This window comes from Corylus avellana, chromosome ca1 (genome assembly GCF_901000735.1).
Source record: "Corylus avellana chromosome ca1, CavTom2PMs-1.0".
In the NCBI taxonomy this organism is placed as follows: Eukaryota; Viridiplantae; Streptophyta; class Magnoliopsida; order Fagales; family Betulaceae; genus Corylus; species Corylus avellana.
The window spans coordinates 38199069-38222319 of record NC_081541.1 but is presented as its reverse complement, the minus strand read 5'-3'; the positions used below and the strand labels follow the sequence as shown (position 1 = coordinate 38222319).

The 23251-nt window shown below is 39.6% G+C and overlaps 1 protein-coding gene and 1 pseudogene across 1 annotated transcript; both read right to left on the bottom strand.

Annotated features, from left to right (window-relative positions):
- Positions 1-1777: 1777 nt before the first annotated feature.
- LOC132168187 (cytochrome P450 714C2-like) lies at positions 1778-4992 on the bottom strand (annotated as a pseudogene).
- Positions 4993-22205: 17213 nt separating this feature from the next.
- On the bottom strand, positions 22206-23251 carry LOC132167818 (cytochrome P450 714A1-like). The gene is made up of 2 exons (XM_059578847.1): positions 23050-23251; positions 22206-22951 (listed from the first exon to the last, which is right to left on the bottom strand). Exons 1-2 carry the CDS (start codon positions 23155-23157, stop codon positions 22526-22528), a joined length of 534 nt encoding a protein of 177 aa, XP_059434830.1. The 5' UTR covers positions 23158-23251; the 3' UTR covers positions 22206-22525.

Genomic DNA, 23251 nt, shown 5'->3' with positions numbered 1-23251 from the left:
GAGAGTTCGATCCTGGATGTTAAATACCATTGGATGGGCTTCCTTTTATTGGCATTGGAAGCAATAAGGCAGATACTTCGGATCCTGCTTGGACGAAACGGAAGATATTGTCAATAAATAAAAGTACGTCTTGTTCATTAACATCTCGGAAATATTTTGCCATAGATAGGGTAGTTAAACCAACCCTCAAACAAGCTCCAGGCGGTTCATTCATCTAACCATATACTAGAGCCACTTTTAATTCTACAATATTCAACATATGAAAAAAGGCAAATCATGCTTAATAACCAAAGCAACCAATAATTCTCTATATCTTTTAGAATCAAATTTAGAGTCACTTGCCCCCAGAGATCCTGTTTTTCAAGCTAAGAATATTTGCCCAACATCATGAGTGTTTCTCCATCCGCAAACTTTAGTATGCTTTCTTAAATTTCCAGTTCCATGTGAACTTCGAGCCCTATATTTAGTACCACACGTCTTACATTTTGCCCATACCTCCGGGTCATTTGGATCAGCATTAGGAACGATATCATAATATTGCCAAACAATTGAGGTCTTCCTATGCTTCTTTCCCTTTTTCTTATTCCCTATAGAAATAGAGTCATCTTCTAGGGAATTTACTTCAACCACATCGTCGTCAATTTCAAATGACTCGAATGCACCTTGAACAACTATAAGCATTGTCCTATAGCAACAGAGTCATCTTAGTATTATTTACTAGGTTAATAACTTTTTTTGTATCTAGGTTTTTACTTTTTTATTTTATTTTTTACCTAGGTTTTAATTCCTATCACAAATGATACATGACTTATGGATAAATATTGATTTAGCACCTCCGTCACCATTCCGTCAATCAAACTAACGGACTGACATGTGTTATAACAAAAACATGCCATGTGTCCTAACAAAAAAAAAAAAATCATAAATCTAATTAAAAAATTTTAAAAATCAAAACTTAAAAAACAAAAAAGAAAAATATGGGGTGGCACTACCCCAATGCCGGAATGGGATGGCCGAAATTAGTTCGGTTTAATATAATATGACGAAGGTATTAAATTAGTCTTTTACCCATAAGTCAGGTATCATATATGATACAATTTGAAATCTAAGTGGGAAACAATAAAAAAGGGAAAACCTAGGTACTAAAAAAGTTATTAACCCTTATTTACTACTACTAAAATTATGAAAAGGGCAACTCTTATTTCACTTGTCTGATATGACAATGCTTATCAGTCATTGAATCAGCTATTATTTATTTATTTATTTTTAAATAAGAGTTATGAGTATTGTCACATCAACCCAATGTAATAAAATGAGATGTAGGCAGGGGTGGAGTTGCACCTGCCCAAATTTTTTAAAAATCTCTACAAATTTTAATTTTTTTTTTCTTTCTAAATTTTATATTTTATTTATGTGTTTGACCCCCAAAATTAAGTTTTTACCCTTAAAAGATCTTCAATTTTTTAGATTTGTCCACCTCATTTGAAATCTTGGTTTTGCTCCTAGATATAGGCGCAGTATTTAACATTTTTCTTTGCTTAACATAATTACCAAATGAGGATTACCTTTTCTTAATATTGAGATGTCTTTTTTTAAGAGGATCCAAGGCCCCAATCAAACACATTGTTTTAAGGATAAAACAGAGCATGCCTTTTATTCATTACATGTAACATGTAACAAGTTTAAGCACAAAATTTCATGAAACCATTATTAATAATACATCAATAAATAAGATTAACCGTCCAAAGAACCAACTATCGGCCGGTAGGCTTATTGTTCACAGCCTCTTAATAAGGAGATTGACACCATTTTCAGGCTCTATAACCAACCTCATTGCCAGGGAATGCCTATATTTTGGTGACAAGGAGAGTGAGAAGTTTGAAACAATTAAAGCCAAAAGAATTTTGAGCTCTACCATAGCAAAGTTCTGCCCCAAACAAGTACGCGGACCAACTCCAAAAGGCATGTAGACATAAGGGAGCTTGCATGCACCACTGGCTCCATTGGCAAACCTCTCAGGGTTAAACTCTTTGGCATCGGGTCCCCAAATATTAGGGTCTTGGTGCAAGGTAACCATCAAGGTCAAGACATTGACACCTTTAGGAACTTGAATATCTCCGAATTTCAAGTCTTCTAATGCCTCCCTGGACACCACTAGCACCAGAGGGTAAAGTCGCAATGATTCGTGAATTATCATTGTCAACTGTCAATAATTAAAACTGTTAGAATATAAATTAAATGATTAAATTCATTTAATATCTTGAATCAACGTGTTGGGCATCACTTACTATTTTTATCTTGCGAACCGTGTCAGCGTCAGGCATTTGATCCCCACAAACTTCTACCACCTCAGCACGAACTCTGGCTTGCCACTCTGGATTTGAGGCCAGCAACATCAATGTCCACGTGGCAGAGACAGCAGTAGTCTCGCGTACCCAGATAAGTATATGTTCTTGCAATTGTCTACAATGAATCGGTCTGTCTCATGTTGGGAAAATCCACTGTTGGTGGCAGCTCCAAGAATCATATGTAACAAATCATAATTCCCTGATGCTGCTTTCTTTCTTTCCTTGGCTACCTTGAGAATCAAAGCGCGGACATCTTTGTCCAGCTTCCATGTTTCTCTATTACTCTTCGTTGGAAGATATCTGATTGATTGCAACACAAGCAATCACTTTTTATTAAAAAACAACCTTTTTTATGTGATGTTAGACATAAAGTGTTTTTGGGTAGGGAAAAGATGAAACCGCATTCCAGGAATGCCATTGGATAAAATCTTTTTAGACATATGCTCTTGAAGTGCTCTAAGCTTTAAAAATATCTCTTCCCCTTTGGAATAGTTGCTCCCAAAACAGGCTCTTGAAATTACATCCCCGGAAAAGTTTCTCATATATTCGTCAATGTTTACATCTGCAACTCCACCCACACTTTCTATCCTCCATGAATTCACCACTGCCATCGAGGAATCCACCATTATGTTCATCATGCCCTACACAAGGTACAAAGGAGTTGAATACTACCCTTTACGACTTTTGGTAAGTATTTAATTTAGGATTAACCCTTTTCTCATTCAATAAAAATATTCTTGTAAATGAATTTTATGAAACAATTTTGATCTCTCCTACCCGATGTTAAGGAAGGAGATCAACGGCATTCCGATGGCGATCGAGCGCAATCACTTAAGCGCTCGATCGCAGTCTAGACAGTACCAGAACACAATACCATCCCGAGAGCGCTTGAGCGCAATCACTTAAGCGCTCGATCGCAGTATCAGAGAGTACCATAGCGCAATACCATCCTGAGGGCGCTTGAGCGCAATCACTAGAGTGCTCGAGCGCAGTGCCAGAGCACAACCAGCCGCCGTAAACTTCCTACTCCTACTAGGACTCTTACTACTCTTAGTTCTCTCTTGTGATACAAAGAGATAACATTTAAGTAATATGTTGGTATTCAATCACACCTCTTGTGATTGATTGTAATTAATCCTCTTGTATTAATTAGCTAGATAAATACCTTATCACATCAATGCTTATATTGTTAGCTTGATGTGATTAACTACAATTGTAATTCTTCTCTATTTAAGTTCAATGAGAAAGCAGAAGAATGTATTCTGCCTAAAAGCAAGTTTTTCCTTGTTTTCTCACACCCAAAAGTAGCTATGTTCGATTTGAAGCGTACCTTAACCTTCTCCATGTATAGTTCTGGAGCAAGGATTTTTCTCTGGTGAGCCCAAGTTGCTCCATTTGAAGTCAGGATTCCTTGGCCAAGGAGAGGACCTCGCTCTTTAGATTGATAGGAAGGCTTTCCAAAGTCTAAGGAAGTGCATATGCTTATTTCCTTCACCACCTCAGGATCGTTCATATGCAGTATTTGTATGTTGCCAAGTGAGAACATAAATGTTGGACCTGTATACATTATTATAAACAACCATTCAGATGTTAGGAAATTAGGCACTGCTAATTCCTCTCTAGGATCTTGGGATCCAATCGGTCAAGAAAAACAACAATACACAAGTACGGTAAATAATATTTTACCAAAGATACAGCTCGGTACGTTCCCAGGTAAGATTGGAGGAGTCACACCGGTCTCACTTAAAATCCAATCTTTTCTAGACAGAACATCTACGCACAAACATACACAAGACAAGAAATTTATACGTGATTCGGTTAATACTGCCTACATCCACTGAGTTGCAGAGATTTCACTACTTTGGGAGAAAATAACGGGGAGACTTTACAAGAGATATTTCAGAGAGAGATTGCACACAACTCTTCTATGTTGTGATCTGCAATTCTTATATGCCTAACACTAGACTTATCTCTCTATACCTTTTTCTCTCAACCTTTCCTTCTTTTTCTCTCTCTATACTTTTCTTGTCTTAGCACTATGAAACATTGAAGCTTGATGCTCCTTATATAGGTGTAGAAGGGTTGGTGAGAATGGTTAGTGCAACAACCATGCACTATTCCTTCGACGGCTTGGTTGGTGCAACAACTTTCACTATTCCTTTGATGGCTTGGTTGGTGCAACAACTTTTCACTATTCCTTTGACGGCTTGGTTGGTGCAACAACTTTTTACTATTCTGTTGACGTCTTCTAGAAGATGCTACCATTGTTTACTCATTTGGCTCCAATTTTCAACATCAGATTCTTCAAGAACATCTGAGAGCTGAAGCTAAATTGATGTTATTAATTACCAAATGATTTTCTCCATTCGTTGAAGAATGGAAAGAGGGTGGAAGAGCAATTGTGGGTTATTGCCTGCTCTCCTTTTTGTTGAGCCTTTCAGGGTGAGGATTTCATCTTCTTCATGTCACCAATATTTCCAAGCAAAAAAGAGGGTGGAGGGCCTCTGATCCCCTGTTTTCTCAGTATTGCTCGAAGCCTTTTTGGCTTCAATATTAGAGCTTCACACATCTTCATTAATGTGCTAACCAAACCAAGCAAGGCGATTGTGATGATGATCTTACAAAGAAGCAATCGAAGCTCCATGGCTTTTACTCTCTCTCTCTCTCTGTTTGTTCCAAAGTGGCTTCCCCCTTCTTAATTAATGCTGTTAGTTTATGTTGAGAAGCATTTTGGCTTAAAAAGTGAGCAATTTGATAATAAGGCACTTGAAGTGGTGGTAGAGCCATTTTCTCTGGCCAAATGGAAGGAACCATTACTCATGGGCGGCATGGATAAATAATTTGATGATAATGCAATGAAAAACCATCTTATTTGTAGAGATTAGACAACACATGATCCTATTTGTATTGATTTGATATGGAGAGAAGAAAATCTTTTTCATTTCGTTAGAATTTCTTAGAAGTTTTTGTCTTTTCTCTTATTTATTTATTTGTTTACTTTCGTGATGGTGGGAATGATTGGACCCTTTACCCTGTGGTCAAAGTATTAGGTGATCCCATAAAGCAAAAAGAAGAGCGAGCCAATGGGGAAAGGCATTCGCCATTGGTGCCATGCAAACCTATAACCAATATAAAGCTATCGCCTGCCGAGAATAAAGTATTTCTCTTAATCGGATTGTAGCCTTGAAGGATTTATTTATTTTAAAAAAAATTAGTCTATTTACTTAACACCATTTTAAATATATATTTCTAATGTAGCGGGTAATTCTCACATATATTTTTAAAAAATCTATGTGAAAATCATATGTATTTTAAACTCATTTTGATTTAATAAATTTGGTTAAATTTCTTTTCTTCCAACAGAATTTAGAGATTTTATCTCCTTAATAACATACAGCTAATTAAGTCAAACCCTTACTTTATTCATTTGTTATTTTAAATTTGTGATTTTGTTGTCTAAACTTTTGAGTCTATACAGTACTTACATGGGAAGCGGTTTAAATATTCAAAATTTATTAATATAACATTTAGTTAGTTAATTATCCTTTTTTTTTTCCTCGTAACTAAAAATCGGTGATTTCGTACACTAGATAGTCGCCTCTAATTAACTACTAGCTAGGCATGCCAATTCATGTGTATGTTTGGTTTGGGTTGTGTTGAAACAAGAGTATAAAATTATATATGTCAACTTTAATCCGACCAATTTAATTAAACGGGTTAGACCATTCAACTACTACCGGCTAATTTTGTGTGAATTAGGATTCTCTCTGGATAATATCCAATTAATTATATTGAAATGGTATTTTTGTCTTATCAAAAAATGAAAAGACAAAAATACCTCCCAATATAACTAACTGGATATTATCTAGTTCAAATAAATTGGAGATGATCATGTTCCCTATCATGTACTATTGCTCAACATTCAACTCAAGATAAGGCAGCATATTCAGTTCAAGCACAACACTTAGAAGATAAAGTTTTTTTTAAAAAAAAAAACATGTGAGAGATGATACTTCACACTTATTAGAGTGGGTTGAAGGAAATTTTCTCCAAATCAGTTTGGAGAAAATTTATATCCTAAGGAGACCGGACATAATTCCCTTTACATGCCCAATGTCCATAGCCATACCTATAGGATTATTGTTTACACAACTTTGGGGTTGCCATGGGCTCCCACGGTCCCACCCCACCCTTGTACATAGGTCCCCCTAGCCTCTATTATTATACAGTTCAAATAAAATGGAGAGTATCCTAATTTGCCTGATAGGATAGTTAACAACGATGACTCTGCTTGAGGGGTTCCCATCAAGGAATGATATGAAAAATGAAAGTCCCCGGCTGAGGGGCAGCATGATGGACGAGATATATATTGCGATAAGGCCATATAAGGAAAGCCCCCTCCCTCATCCTACTTTCATACCTATTTAGGACCCAGGATTCAAAAAGGGAAGATTGACCTTTTAAGGACGGAGATCAGCAGAGGAACTCAATCCACCATCTTTCATATCAAACCATCACCCCCAAGTATTGCCAAGCTCGGCCCACTTGCCTTATGGAAGGTAGCACTATAAAAGAATACTAAACTCTAAGTCTAAGGTACCCACAACAAAGAATCTCCCACATTTTTGGAGTGTTAGAAGCACAAGCGGCTCTTTTGGCCACTCAAGCAAGCTGCCTTCTGTGGGATCAACAAAATCGTGAGCAAGGATAATCATAGGATGTGCCGCTTGCTTGTTCCACTTTTGATAGATAATCATGATACATGTGTATTAAGGTTTGTAATTACAATGTTAATGTTTATATATATATATATATATATATATATATATATATATATATATATATAATTTTTTCTTTTAAAAAATATGATTATCATCCCATTCATTGAGTTCAAAAATGTTCTCAGTCCTCCTACGCGATTGACTTTTTTTTTTTTTCCAAAATGCCCAATACCAAGTTAAAATAATAATAAAATAAAATTATGTATCGGTCCTGGGTAATGGCTACCCCCTATTTTTATTTATTATTTTTTAAAAAAATAATTTTAATTTTTTTTTTTTTAACTTGGGATTATTTTGGGAAAAAAAAAAGTCAGAATGGTCGAATTGTAACAATTTGGAAGTTTTGAGTGTGGTCAAGTGTCACTTTTTAAACATTGGAGGTCAAAGTGCAAATGAGTATATAGTTCATGGGGTAAAATGTATTTTCCTCATATTTTTTTGAAAATGGTCAATCTTTCATAAAATATCAGTCCGCAGACTCTTGCTTAGCATTTACAATGTCTCGAATACACATAGGATTTTCTTCTATCCGTGTTCTTCATCATTGCCAAGAGCCAATCTCGCAAGATGATGAGCCGCTTCATTTGCCTCCTACCCAACATGCCCTACATCCCAAGATTGGATGCTATTAAGAATTACCCGAGTGTCTTTAATCAATTACCCATATTGACTCCAACTAGGCCCTTCTTGACGTAAGGGGTTAACAATTTCAAGCATATCTCCCTCTAAATAAATCCGTTGAAATCCTAGATCTTTGCAAAAAATCACAGCCTTCCAAGTAGCCACAGCTTCAGCAACAATTGGATCGACGATAAAAGTACATAAAAAAGCCAACACACATCCCTCTATCTCCTGGATTACCACACCCACCCCCATCTTCTTGTTGCGCTCGTCAATCGCCGCATCCCAATTGACTTTTTTCACCCCCATTGGAGGCTTCTACCATTTCTGTCGCCTAGGACCCTTCAACCTCCCTAGACCACGTTCTTGGACCACTGTGGCTTCCTTAAAACCTGCCAAAGCCTCTTGTGCAGAAATGCTAACCTGCTTGGGCGACATAAGATCTCCTCCATAAACCACAGAATTACGCCTCAACCATATATTCCTTGCCACAAGTACTACTAACTCAAGATCATCATCACCCAATAAATCAATCCAGTTCCCCACTAGCCTAATACCGTCGTCTTCATCAAGGGAGAGCTTTTCAATTTTCCTATTGCATTCCATCCAAACCCCAGTAGCCGAATTGCATTTCCATAAGTTATGCCCTATAGTTTCGGGCCATGCACAACAAATAGGACACATAGGGTCTTTTACAATGCCCTTCCGACAAATGTTCTCTTTTGTGGGCAATAGGTTGTTGCAAACTGATGCAGATATAGTTTAGAATGGCTTATCTTATCTTATCTTTTAGTCTTTTATTAGGTTTCTTTATTAGTCGTTTATTTTATCTTATCTTTCATCCTTTATTTGAATTAGGTTTTTTTGTTAGTCTTTTATTTGATTTAGTTGTCTTTCGTAGACTTCTAAATTAACTTTATTTCATTGTTATTTTAGGGTTAGGAGTCTTGGGCTATAAATATATGCTTATAGCCTTTAACAATTCAGTTTATGATTATTATTGAGTTTGTTTAATAAGAATTACTCAGAGTTGAGTTTCTTTGTGTTTTTCCTTAAACCATAGATAGAATCTATAGTTTTTAAGAAGATTTCTTAGATTATTGTGATAGTCTCACAATCTTAGGAATATTTATCCCTTCTACTTGCTGTTTTTCTTGTTCACTACAATCCTGCGCTGCATCAGTTGGTATCAGAGCTCCAGTTTTCATTCCATGGCACCGCCAAACACAAGAAGAAGGGGCAACCGCTTTGCAAATCTGGAGGACGTGTATGAACGTGAAGAAGTAGTAGGTGAAACACGCACGGAGGAGCAGTGGCAACTCATGGTGGAAACGGTCACTGATTTGAAGGCCCAACTTGCAGCCTCCAATGCTCGAGCGGCCAATCCGGAGGGGCGCCACGAGCGCCGTCAACAACCCTCACCGACCAGCTCGGAGGAGGAAGACGAACAACGTACGGAGAATGAAGCGCGGAATCCTTTTGCAAGGCGTGGAGTACAAGGGCATCAACCCCACGTCCAAGCCCAAGCCAATCGATGGGAAAGCGGTTTCAAACTCGATATTCCAGAATTTCAAGGGGGTCTCCAACCCGAAGAATTCTTGGATTGGGTAGCGGCCGTTGAAGAAATTCTTGATTTTAAAGGGGTGCCCGACGATCGACGAGTTTCTTTAGTTGCAACCAAATTTCGGGGAAGAGCAGCGGCATGGTGGCAGCAATTGAAGCAATCTCGAGGGCGGCAAGGCAAGACGAAGATCTCAAGTGGGAGAAACAGTTTAAGCATATGAGGCCAGCCTTTTTACCCTATAATTATACTCGAATCATGTATCAAAAGCTGCAAAACTTGAGCCAAGGGTCAAAGTCCGTGGACGAATACACGGAAGAATTTTACAAGTATCTAACACGCGTTGATCTAGCCGAAACCGACGATCAATTAGTGTCACGATACATTGGGGGTTTACGTCACCAAATTCAAGACTCATTAAACATCTTTGACCCAAAGAATGTGTCTGAAACCCATCAAAGAGCACTCTTGCTTGAGAAAATGGCCTCACGAGGGTCTTATGGAATTTCTGGCCGTGGAACCGGGGGAAGCACAAACCGATCAAGCGGGCCATTCACGGCTCGAAGCCCCACGCAAACCCCAACTCAAAACCGGATCCCAACCACAACGGGTCCATCCAACCAAGGGGCAACTACGAGTGGCCCTAAATGCTTTCGATGTGGAGAATCGGGCCATCGAATGGCGGATTGCCAAAAAGGGGACAAATATGGTACGGGTTTACTTATTGAGTCGGGAGATACCTTCGATGAACAAGGTGAGGATGAGGAGTATGACACCACCATTGAGGACCATGGGAACGATGACGGAGAATTTGTATCCGGAGATGACGGTCCTCTTTTGATGATACGACGAATATGCTTAACACCTCGTAAGGAGGAAGGTGACGATGGGCAGCGCCACAATCTTTTTCACTCCACATGCACCATAGGGGGAAAAGTATGCAAACTTATCATCGACAGAGGCAGTTGTGAAAACGTGGTGGCGGAAGAAGCGGTCTGAAAATTAGCCCTTGAAACAGAAAAACATCCTACACCATACTGCTTGGAGTGGCTCAAGAAGGGAAACGAGGTAATAGTATCCAAACGTTGCCTTGTAACTTTTTCAATTGGGTCAAGATATAAAGACAAAACTTGGTGTGGCGTGGTGGCCATGGATGCATGCCACTTATTGCTAGGAAGGCCTTGGCAATATGATAGGAATGCTCATCAAGATGAAAGGAAGAACACCTATAGTTTTTTGGTTGATAATGTAAAACTCACTCTTTTGCCTAATCTGGGAGACAAACCTAAACCTTCTAAAGGGGCGGGCCAAAATCTCTTGGCTAAGAGGGAATTCATTAAGGAGATGCGTGATTCCAATCAAGCATATGTCCTAGTTGGGAAGGAATGCACTCCTACGGAGGAGAAAGTCCCGGTTGCAATCAAGGGATTAGTGGAGGAGTTTGCCAATGTGTTCCCGAAAGAATTATCCGAAGAACTGCCGCCTCTTCGCGACATTCAACACCAAATCGACTTGGTGCCCGGTTCTAATCTCCCCAACCGACCACACTACCGCATGAGTCCCAAGGAGCATGAAGAGCTGCGCCGACAAGTGGAAGGGTTACTAACCAAGGGACATATCCGGGAAAGCTTGAGCCTATGTGCAGTTCCAACTTTGCTTACACCTAAGAAAGATGGATCATGGAGAATGTGTGTCGATAGCCGCGCCATCAATAAGATCACAGTAAGGTACAGATTTCCTATTCCTAGATTAGATGACTTACTAGATCAATTGAGTGGGGCAACAATATTTACGAAGTTAGACTTGAAGAGTGGGTACCATCAAATTCGGGTACGGGTTGGTGACGAATGGAAGACCGCGTTCAAGACACGTGAAGGACTCTACGAATGGTTAGTAATGCCGTTTGGCTTATCTCACACTCCTAGTACCTTTATGAGAGTTATGAATCAGGCATTCTGCCCATTCATTGGAAAGTTTGTAGTCGTCTACTTCAACGATATCCTCATATATAGCTCTACCATTAAGGAGCACCTTCAACATGTAAGGGAGGTACTAAGTGTCTTGCGCAAGGAGAAATTTTACGCAGCCCCGGCAAAACGCAATTTCATGACGGAATCTGTTCTTTTTCTTGGGTATGTGGTGTCCAAGCACGGGTTAGCGGTGGATGAGTCAAAGATAGCAGCAGTTCGGGATTGGCCTCTCCCCACTACACTACATGAGGTCCACAGTTTTCATTGGTTAGTATCTTTTTATCGGCGCTTTATTTACAACTTTAGTACCATATTAGCACCGATTACGAAATGCATGAAGGCGGGTAAATTCTCATGGAGTGAAGCAGCCACTATCGCCTTCGAGTTGATCAAGGTCAAATTGACCACCACTCCCTTACTAGTCCTTCCAGATTTCGACCTACCTTTTGAGTTGCATTGTGATGCATCAAAAGTAGGAATTGGAGCGGTACTCATCCAAAAAGGCAAACCGGTGGCCTATTTTAGTGAGAAGTTAAAGTGCGCCCAACTCAATTATAGCACTTATGATATTGAGTTCTACGCATTAGTACAAGCACTGAAACATTGGAGCTCATACCTCGCCTACAACAACTTCATTTTGTACACGGACCATGAAGCACTTAAACACCTCAGCAGTCAAAGATAAATTGTCATCTCGGCATGCTAAATGGGCCACTTTTGTCCAACAATTCAACTTCACAATCAAGCACAAGTCTGGACCATTGAACAAAATGGCAGATGCCCTTAGCCGGAAATCATCACTATTAGTCACCATGAAAACAGAGGTACTCGGTTTTGAATTATTAAAAGATTTTTTATCTAGTGACCCATTTTTTGGTCCTATTATTGAGGAGGTGTCATCGGGTGAGCGAAGAGACTTCAATTTGTGTAATGGGTTCCTATTCAAAGGTACTCAATTATACATTCCTGAAGGTAGTCTAAGGTTGAAAATCATCCATGAGCGCCATTATGAAGGTCACATGGGAAGGGATAAAACATTAAAACTGGTGGCGGACCAGTTCGATTGGCCGAGTATGCGGAAAGAAGTGGACAAATTTGTGAAGAGCTGTAGAATATGTCAAGTGTCCAAGGGTTCGGCTACTAATGCCGGGTTATATATGCCCCTTCCTATTCCGGAAGGGCCATGGACCAACGTGAGCATGGACTTCGTGCTAGGCGTACCTAAAACCCAAAAGCGTAATGATTCAATCTTTGTCGTTGTTGATAGATTTTCAAAAATGGTGCATTTCATTGCGTGCAAGAAGACCGCCGATGAGGTGAATGTCGCCCAATTGTATTTCAGAGAGGTCTACCGCCTCCATGGCTTGCCATTGTCTATCGTATCCGACCACGACACAAGGTTTCTTAGCCACTTCTGGCGCTGTTTGTGGAGGTTATCCCATACTAGGCTTGATTTCAGCAGTGCATATCATCCACAGACGGACGGACAAACAGAGGTCGTTAACCAATCATTGGGAGCCTTACTTCGAAGCTTGGTGGGGGAGAATATGAAATCATGGGATCACAAAATTGTTCCAAGCCGAGTTCGCCTACAACTGTTCCACTAACCGGAGCACTGGCCTTAGCCCATTTACCATCATTTATGGGAGTAATCCTCGTGCCCCACTGGATTTGGTACCTCTTCCCGATTTGAAGCGACCGCATGCTACAGCTGAGGACTTAATAGCTCAGATACACGCAGGTCACAAGTTCACCATCTAGAATTTACAACAATCTACCGCAAAGTATAAGGAGGATGCGGATAAAAAGCGCCGTGCCGTTGAGTTCGAGGAAGGGGATTTTGTGTGGGCTGTGTTAACTAAAGATAGGTTTTCTGTTGGCGAGTATAACAAGTTGGCTGCCCGCAAGATTGGTCCGGTAGAAATTATAGAGAAGATCAATTCAAATGCGTACCGCTTGAACCTACCTAGTCATATCAAGACATCCGACGTTTTCAATGTCAAACACCTTGTACCATTCACCGGTGATTCGCCGAATGAGGATTTGAATTCGAGGTCGAATTCTGTTCAACCTGGGGAGAATGATGCAGATATAGTTTAGAATGGCTTATCTTATCTTATCTTATCTTTTAGTCTTTTATTAGGTTTCTTTGTTAGTCGTTTATTTTATCTTATCTTTCATCCTTTATTTGAATTAGGTTTCTTTGTTAGTCTTTTATTTGGTTTAGTTGTCTTTCGTAGACTTCTAAATTAACTTTATTTCGTTGTTATTTTAGGGTTAGGAGTCTTGGGCTATAAATATATGCTTATAGCCTTTAACAATTCAGTTTATGATTATTATTGAGTTTGTTTAATAAGAATTACTCAGAGTTGAGTTTCTTTGTGTTTTTCCTTAAACCATAGATAGAATCTATAGTTTTTAAGAAGATTTCTTAGATTATTGTGATAGTCTCACAATCTTAGAAATATTTATCCCTTCTACTTGCTGTTTTTCTTGTTCACCACAATCCTGCGCTGCATCACAAACCCTCCATAAAACTTTTTTAACCACCCCTGGGACTTTTATCTTCCACAGCTTCTTCCAAGTTTCACTGAAACATGACACAGTAGAGCATTCTCCTTTTTCACCCAAAACTCTTGCCTTCTAAATGTGATAAGAGCTTCTTACAGTGAACATCCCATTCGGATTACCCACCCAAACCAAAGTATCTTGATGACCGTATGGGCTCAAAGCCATGCTGCATATCTTTTTCGCTTCTTCAGGATTAAAAATTTCTTGGATGAGAGCAATATTCCCACCATTTTGAATCAGTGTCAATAAGCTTACTAACCTTTGCTTCATAATCCAAAATTCTAATAGGGGATTGAATCTCATAGGAGGTAGGAGAAGTGATCCACTTGTCACGCCATATTCTAATAGATTCCCCATTCCCCACTCTTCAAACTAAACCTGACTTGAGAAGGGCTCAGGAACTAGTAATACTCCTCCATGCATATGGTGGTCTCGTTCCCATTTCCACTTCCAAAAAAGAGTTATTTGGAAAATATTTAGCTTTATAAATTTGGGCCACTAAAGAATCAAGATATTTTAAGAATTGCCATCCCTATTTTGCAAGCATAGCCAGATTGAAGCTCTCCAGATCCCTATACCCCATTCTTCCCTGATTTTTGGATCTCCCCATTCTCGCCCAACTCATCCACGCCACCTGCAATTCATCTTCTTTCCCACCCCACCAAAATTTGCTCATTAAAGCATTCAATTCCCTACATAGAGTCTTAGGCAGCAAGAACACACTCATATTGTAAACAAGAATTGCTTGGACTACAGCCTTGATAAGAATCTCCCTACCCGCTTGGGACAGAAATCTCTCTTTCCATCCATTTAGTTTTTGCCCAACCCGACCCTTAATGCCAGCAAATGTTCTATTTTTTTATTATTCCATCACCACCGGCAACCCCAAATATTTCTCAAAATTATTCGCAACAGAAATTCCAGCTAGGGATAAAATATATTTTCTAAACTCACTCTTTGTATATGTATTTCTGCTTAAGAAAATGGCAGTCTTTCCTTTGTAGATTTTTTGACCCGACGCTTTCTCATATATAGACAACAGCCAAAAGATGTGACTCCATTCCATCAAATTAGCTCTACAAAGCAACAGACTATCATCCACAAAAAATAGATGGCTCACTTGTAGCCCTCCTCGAACCAATGGAACACCAGTAATTTTTCCATCCATTTCCGCTCGCAAAATTAGAGAACTTAGACCTTCAGCACATATGAGGAAAAGAGACAGAGACAAAGGATCCCTCTGTCGAAGACCTCTAGTGGGAATAATACGTCCTTGAGGATCACCATTAATCAACACCGAATAAGTTACAGTTTTGACACAACCCATAATGAGTTGGATTCCAACGTTTTGCAAACCCTGTTTTTCGCATAATAGATTCTAGATAACACTACTCCACTCTATCATAAGCCTTACTCGTATCAAGTTTTATACCCATATAACCCGTCTTCCCCTTCATTCTAGAATCCATAGTATGGAGGGCCTCATAGGCAACCAAAACATTGTCTATTATTAAACGACTCGGGATAAAAGCACTTTGATTTTGAGCAATAATATGGGGTAGCACCCTCTTCATTCTATTAGCAAGCACTTTTGAGATCAATTTGTATAACACATTGCAGAGGCTTATTAGGCGAAATTCAATAACATTAATTGAAGGAGTTGCTTTTGGAATCAGTGCAATAAAAGTAGAATTTAGATCCGAATCCACAATACCTAACTGGAGATAGCTCAGAACTGCTCTTCTAGTCTCAACCCACCATGTCCCAGTATTGCTGATAGAATCCTACTGCAAATCCATCTGGTCCTAGAGATTTTAGTGGTTGCATTTAGGAAAGAGCAAGATCAACTTCCTCAACCGTAAAATTTCTCAACAACTGCCTGCTCATCTCTTCCGTGACCCGGACCTCAACATCTCGAATGCTCTCTTCTTCCCCCACCAGAGTTACCGAAGTAAACAAATTCTAGAAATACTCTATAAAAGCTTTCTTGATTTCTTCATGCTCTTTCCATAAAATACCCTATTTGTCAATGATCTTGCCAATGTGGTTTCTTTTCCTCCGATGATTTGCCCATACATGGAAAAATCGGGTATTCTGATCTTCTTGTCTAAACCAATTACGCTTGGCTAGTTGCTTCCACTTCACATCTTCCATTGCCAATAAATGGTCAATCTCCCTTTGTAACTGCCTGATAGTACTAGATTGTCTGGCCCCTCAATTTTTTTGTAGAGCAGCTAATCTTGTTGTTTTTTGTTGTATCTCTTTTTCTACAAATCCATACTTTGATGTACTCCAACCGGTCAAAGCTTGTTGACACCTTTGCAATTTTATTTTTGCTGTCTGCATAAAATTATCCCCACCATCCACTTCCCCCCAAGCCTCCTTCACTATATCCCTACAAGAAACATATGTACCCCAACTTGCCTAAAATCTAAAAGGCTTTTTCTTATTTCGTCTCCCAGATTTTTTCTTCAATAAACTCACAAACAGGGGGCTGTGATTTGAACTTTGGGCTGCAAGTACCTCAACAACAACATTATTAAAAATAGTACACCAGTTTCTTGTAGCCGTCGCCCTGTCAAGCCTAGCTTTTGTGAAAACCCCCACCTCCTGCTTGTTACTCCACGTATAAGTTCTTCCTTGATAACCCAAATCAACTAGCTAACAATCTTCCAAAGTCGCTCTAAAACTCTCCATCTGTGATTCACTTCGAAGAACACCACCAAACTTTTCTGTCTGATTAGTTATTTCATTGAAATCACCGACACACAACCATGGATGAGGATTGAAATTCTTAAGATAAGATCACAATTTCCATGATTCCGGCCTCTTAGCTCAATCCGGATTCCCGTAAAAACCCGAAAATTTCCATGAAACATCAAACTCTTTTATTGAAATAATAGCATTGATGTGCCTTAGGGAGTAGTTCTGAATATCTACCTCCTTAGCATCTCTAGCTCCAAAACAAAGCCACTCCCCCACTTAACCCGACAGGATCAATAGCCAACATACCTTCAAAACCAAGTTTTGTCTGAATCCGTTGCATTTTTTCTTGACAGATTTTTGTTTCCTTATGGAAACAAAAATCTGGGCATCTTCTCCTTTACCATTTGGCACAGGTCACGAACTGTCCAAAGATTCCCAAGCCCTTGGCAATTCCAACTTAAAAGACTCATGGCGATTGGCAGGGCTAGATTACAGCTTCCACAATTTCCATAATATTTGAAACCCCTACCTTCATGCTTCCTTTTATCTTCTTTTTTCATGTAGTAATCATGTCTTCCTCTAAAGTCTCATCAACCCTCCTTTTTCCTAGCGAAATAGTCAATAAGTTCTCGGGATCACTCACCATCTCCCCTTTACGAGCTTGTTTCTTCCATCCCTTGGTTATACGTGATCCGTGGATGGACGCTTGTGGAGTTCGCACCCCTTGCATCTCGTCCATAGGGTTTGCATCATATGAGACAACTTCTGTGATTTTAGGATCGGACATTGTGAGATCAATGCCCTCCGTCTTCTCTGCACCTTCCACCATTACTTTTTCCAGTTCTTTCATTATGTCAATACTACTCTTTCCACTATCTACCTCACTGTGGATATAAGCTTTGCCATTACTCCCCTGAATACCCCCCCTCCCCATCATGATGTGGTGTAGGAATTATACTATTTTATTTGTTAGAATATTTGATATTATTTACTTTATTATGTTTCCTTACATATTCTAGGGTTTAGTTTAGGGTTTCTTGCCAACTACTTCTTCTCTCTATAAATAAAGAGCTATGTAAACAAATCATCAATATAGAAGAGAATAATACAATGTAGTCCATTGTTTCATTCCACTCTCTCTCTTCTCTCTCTCTTTCTTCCATTCTCCACAATACATTCAACAATATATTTAACATGGTATCAGAGCCACTTTCTTGTGGCCTCCAATAAATATCTTTGACGTTTTTCGGTGCTCCCTCCCTTTTTCAGTCATCCACACGCTGTCAAATGATTTTTCGCTCAAAATCTCTTCCACACCTTCAACACAGCCTCATCTGGGAAAATTTATCCCAGATTCATGCTTGCAAGGCACAGATCTACAGATCTATGGAAGATCCATTACCATTGCCCCTCCAATGCACTGCCACGCGCCTCTGCCAGTTTTGGTCCGCGCCTCCATGCACCGCCACTGCCCTTGCCGGAGCTACATGCTCCACTCCAGGCGATAGATCAGACGCTTACGAGTCCAGATTTGAAAAGATCTCAGCCGTCCAAGCTTCCACGCGCCCTCATGTGCTTCTAGAAGGATCTGTTCGTTAGTCACGCGCCTCCATGGTGTTCCGCGAGCCGAAAGGGTCTTTCCACGCACCTCCACGCACCGGCACCATCTCCTACACGCGTCCGCGCACCAACCACCTGTTGGCGCGTGTGGTACAGTAAATGAGTAGAGCATTTTGAAGTCTGAGAAGTGTTTTGGTTTTTGGTTTCCTATTCTAGACATAGTGATCATGGTGTGGGATGTGATAGGGGTAGGAGGTTCAGGTAAAAGCAGTAGCAAGAGGTTGAGCAATAGGTTCAGCCATAGTTTGAGCAAATTGACCTACAGAGGAAGAAGATGAGGGTGCTATAGTAAATGAGTGTTTGCAGTAGGTGTTATGCTTAAAGGTGAGCCCTAGATCTTGTAATCATAGGGTGGGATGGGATAGTTGTATAGGTCACAGTAGGGTTTAGGTTAGCAGGAGGTAAGGTTGGCTGATCTGCAGTGTGTGGCTGCTGAATTATAAAGTGAGTGTAATCTAGTGGTTCAGTAATAAAAGAAGAAATAGCAGGTAAAGGGAAGGGAGAATCACCTGTGGAATGCAACTTGGACGGAAAGTGTTGTGTAGCAAGATCCTTGGCAGGAAAAGAATTCTTATCAAACACAACATGTCTTGAAAGGTAGACCTTGTTGGTGATTGGATCTAGACATTTGTAACTTGCATAGTTGTAACCTAAGAAGATACAAGGTTTAGACTTATAATCTAGTTTGTGAGCATTGTAAGGCCGCAATAGGGGATAACACAAGCATCTAAAAACTCTAAGTTTCTGGTAATCAGGTGTTTTGGTGTACAATTTAGACTATGGAAACATGTTTTGGAGGATAGGTAGGCAATCTATTTATAACATACATAACAGTGATAAAGGAGTTTACCTAATGCCTATTAGAAAGATGAGAATGAGCTAACAAAGTTAATCTACTCTCAAGAATGTGCCTTAGCTTTCTCTCTGCAAGACCATTTTGAGTGGAAGTGTATGGACAACTTTTTCTATGAAAAATGCCATTGGTTTTGAGAAAATATTGGAAATGAAGAGAGGTATACTCACCTGCTCCATCACATTGGAATTCCTTGATGGTTGTGGAGAATTGGTTTTCCACAAGAAGTTTAAATTTCAGAAATACATCATAAGTTTCAGATTTGGTATGTAAAGGATAAATTCATGTGAACCTTGAAAAGTCATCCACAAACACAATGTAATATTTATAACCAGTGATAGACATTACTGGAGAAGTCTAGATATTAGTATGAATGAGTTGGAGTGGAGATAAAGTGACACGGTTAGAAGCAGAAAAGGGATGTTTCTTACTTTTGCCCAATTGACATGACTCACAAAGGATGCTTTTATTGAAAATTGAATCTGACATAGAATTTGAATGGAAAAGAGGGAGATTGTTATCTCTAACAACTTGAGTAACTACCTCATTAGCAGGGTGACCTAACCTAAAATGCCATACTAAGTATGAAGTTCTTATTGCTAATAAAGCTATAAATGACTTGTTGCCTTTGTGAGACTTCTTGCCCAGCTGAAGAGGATACATACCATTCTCACTCTTCCCTTCCATGAGGATTGTTCTAGTATGAAAATCAATGATATAGAAGTTACATGATGTCAAAATAAAGAAGCATGCATTGTCATGACAGAAACGTTGAATTGACACAAGGTTTGCAGTAGATTGAGGGCAGTGTAAAACATTATTGAGTTGAAAAATAGAGTTAGAGGAGTGAAGAGTTGTGGAACTCGAATTTGCTATTGTAAGGGATGTTCCATTCCCAATAGCAACAATTTCATTGTGTTGGAAGGGTTGTTGAATGTTGAGGTTCTCCAAGTCTTGAGTAATGTGTGTATTGGCTGCACTGTCAACAAACCATTGAGGATCTTCATAGTCGACATTGTTGGAGTGAGCCACCATTGCAGCTAGTTAAGGAGGTGGATGTCTCCCTTGAAATGAATAATCCATCCTATGGTAGCAGTCCAAGGCTTGGTGGTTTATCTTCCCACATATTTGACATGGTACTCGAGGACTAGAGTTGAAGGGAGATGCATGACTTGAGCCTGGTTGTGGTAATAAGCCAGCAGAAGTGTTGTACCTTGGAGCAGAAGTGGTATTGTACCTTGGTGCTGCACTGGAAACATTAGCAGAGAATCTGGCAGTAGGTCCAGGTGGTCTAGGGCTGAAGTTTCTAGAGGGAAACTTGGCAGGGAATGGACCACAACCTTTGAAGGACTTTTGACCTTGCTTCTGTGTAAACAGGGCAAAAGTTGAAGTATCTGCAGATGAAGCTTGCTGCTGGTTGAGCAGTGTTTCATGGTTAATAAGCTCCTCTTGAAAATCATCAAGTGTGAGTTGTCTCTCTCGAGTTAGCAGAGAGACAGTAGCAACAAAATTATTAAAGGAAGGGTTAAGACCATTCAAGAGGAAAGAAATCAAATCCTCATCAAGAATAGGTTTCTCTACTGCTGCTAGTTGATTAGACCATACCTTGGCCGATTAAATGTAATCTAAACATGTCAAGGAGCCTTGGTGGAGACTTTATAAATGTCTTTTGAGATTGGCAATTCGAGACCTAGAATCATTGGCAAACTTAGTTGCTAAAGCTGACTAGACTTGTCTGGAAGTATCAAGTCTATGAATTGTGGACAAAACCTTCTGAAAGAGTGTCACATTGATCCAGCTGAGGATACATTGATCCTTTCTGTTCTAGATGGTGAATTCTGGATTGAGAGCTTTCTTCCTGCTGCGATCTTTGAGGAATTTGGGAGGGCATGGTTTAGATCCATCAACAATGCCTACCAGATCATGAGTGCGCAGGATAGGAAGAAATTGTGTTGTCCAAAGGTAGTTTGGAAGTTCAAGCTTTCCATTGAATTGGGAAAGTGTAGGTGGAGAAAAGGTTGGTGCTGAAAGGGATGTGGGAATTGCCATTTCAAACAGGTTGATGATAAAGAAAAAGAAATTTCGGGTGTGTGCGTACAAGGGCTCTGATACCATAAAGAGAAACTGAAGAAACTGATTTTGGCAGAATACTTTCTACTGCATTCTCATTGAGTATAAATAGGTAAGGAGTTACAAGTATAATCAAACTTCGAGTTAACAAGATAAACTTGAAGTAGAAGTAATCTAAGAGAAGAGAAGAGATACAATAGAGGACTTAACACAGAAGAGAGAACTAATTAAATACAACCACAAGAGTCGTGGTTGAATGCAACCAATTGCTGGTTGCATTCAATGACAGAAAACACAGCTAAGAGTTGTAGTAGAAGTAAACAACTCATAGCTGTTGGTGACTACGCTCAAGTGCTATAGTGAATGTGCTCGAGCCCACTCATGCTGCAAAGTAGCCGTTGGTTATTACGCTCGAGCACTATAGTGAATGCCCTCGAGCCCACTCGTGATGCCATGCTTGTTGTGTAGATCATCAGGTTCTTTTGCTGCACTAGTAGCTGCTGGAACATCTGTTGCATGAGCAGCAAGATCATAAGGAGGTTCTGCAGTGTGTTTAACACTAGTAACTCTCCACGTTAGTCATTCTTATTAATTAGATTTGAGGGCATTACAAGTTTACCTTTAGGTTCAGACCGTAACTTAGAATCCACATTAATTGAGAAATTGAGTTTAGATTGTAACTCCAAGTTTCTCAAGTCTATTTATGGACTCACAATGCACGTTTTTCTACAGACCCTTAGCCATGTTGAAGTGTACAAAAAGAGTTTTCTTCGTTACATATGCCTTCGTGAGCTCTCTCTCTTAGAGTTATTTTGCGTAAACCACACAAACCTCCATATCTAAAAGCCTTCAAGCAACTGGAGTTCCCAAAAAGGAGATCGCATGGAAGATTGGCCATAGTCCTGGAGTTACTGTGGTAGCAAACAAACGGGTCGTTTGTTTGGTCCATTAGTGTGTACTTCGAAGGTTTTATAAGTATAAATTGTTTATAATTTAATCTTCTATAGATAAGCGGTTTTCTGGATTTAGCTATCCCAGTTTTTCTTTTAAAGAGATTTCACAACTCAAACAAGTTTAGACATAATATAAGTTTTCATTGAATGCTTGATAAAAAGAGCACATGACTTTATATAATTTGTCTACTTATTTAAGATAAATGTAGACTAAAACAACTATGACACGTAGCAGTTGGATGCACATTGCGTAATCCTATAAGCACCCTGATTCACAGAGAGGGATAGAAACTGCACTTGGCTGACTCCTTTGGGAATTGAATTGGATTCTTCCATGCTGAATGGACTTCTTCTTCAATTGAATTACCCAAATCTTCTACACCAATTCGTTGACAACTTGGACTCGAAAAAGAAAATTAAACGTGCAGAAATATAAACTAGAATGGAGATATAAACATATACTCCAATATGTCACAATCTCTTAATAAGGAGATTGACACCATGTTCAGGCGTTATAACCAAAGTCATTGTCGGGAAGTGCCTGTATTTGGGTGACAAGGAGAATGAGAAATTGGACACAATTAGAGCTAAAATAATTTTGAGCTCTGCCATGGCAAGGTTTTGCCCCAAACACATACGCGGCCCAACTCCAAAAGGCATGTAGACATGAGGGAACTTGCACGCACCACTGACTCCATTAGCAAACCTCTCAGGGTTAAATTCCTCGGCATCTGGTCCCCAAATATCAGGGTCTTGGTGTAAGGTTACCAACAAGGTCCAGACAGTGAAACCATTAGGCACGTGAATATCTCCGAATTTTAAGTCTTTCAATGCCTCTTTGGACACCGCCGAGACCGGAGGATAAAGTCGCAATGATTCATGAATTACCATTGTCAACTGTCATGGGTTAAAGGTAAAGCTAAGTAAGTCGTTGACAATATGATGCCCCTTCTATCTATATATCAATGAAAATAGAAAGAGAATGCTACACTTACTACTTTCATCTTGCGAACCATATGAGCATCAGGCATTTGACCACCGCAAACTTGGAGCACCTCGGCACGAACTCTGGCTTGCCACTCTGGATTTGAGGCCAACAACATTAATGTCCACGTTGCGGAGACAGCAGTAGTCTCGTACCCAGCAAAGTATATGCTCTTGCAATTGTCTACAATGAACCGATCTGTCTCATCTTGA

What these genes read in the sequence shown, in the direction of transcription:
- LOC132167818 (XM_059578847.1), bottom strand. Translation starts at nt 23,157, where the DNA reads ATGTTGTTGGCCTCAAATCCAGAGTGGCAAGCCAGAGTTCGTGCCGAG. An exon ending in TGGTTCGCAAGATGAAAGTA is followed by an intron (nt 22,952 to 23,049) that starts GTAAGTGTAGCA and finishes AACCCATGACAG; the next exon opens with TTGACAATGGTAATTCATGA.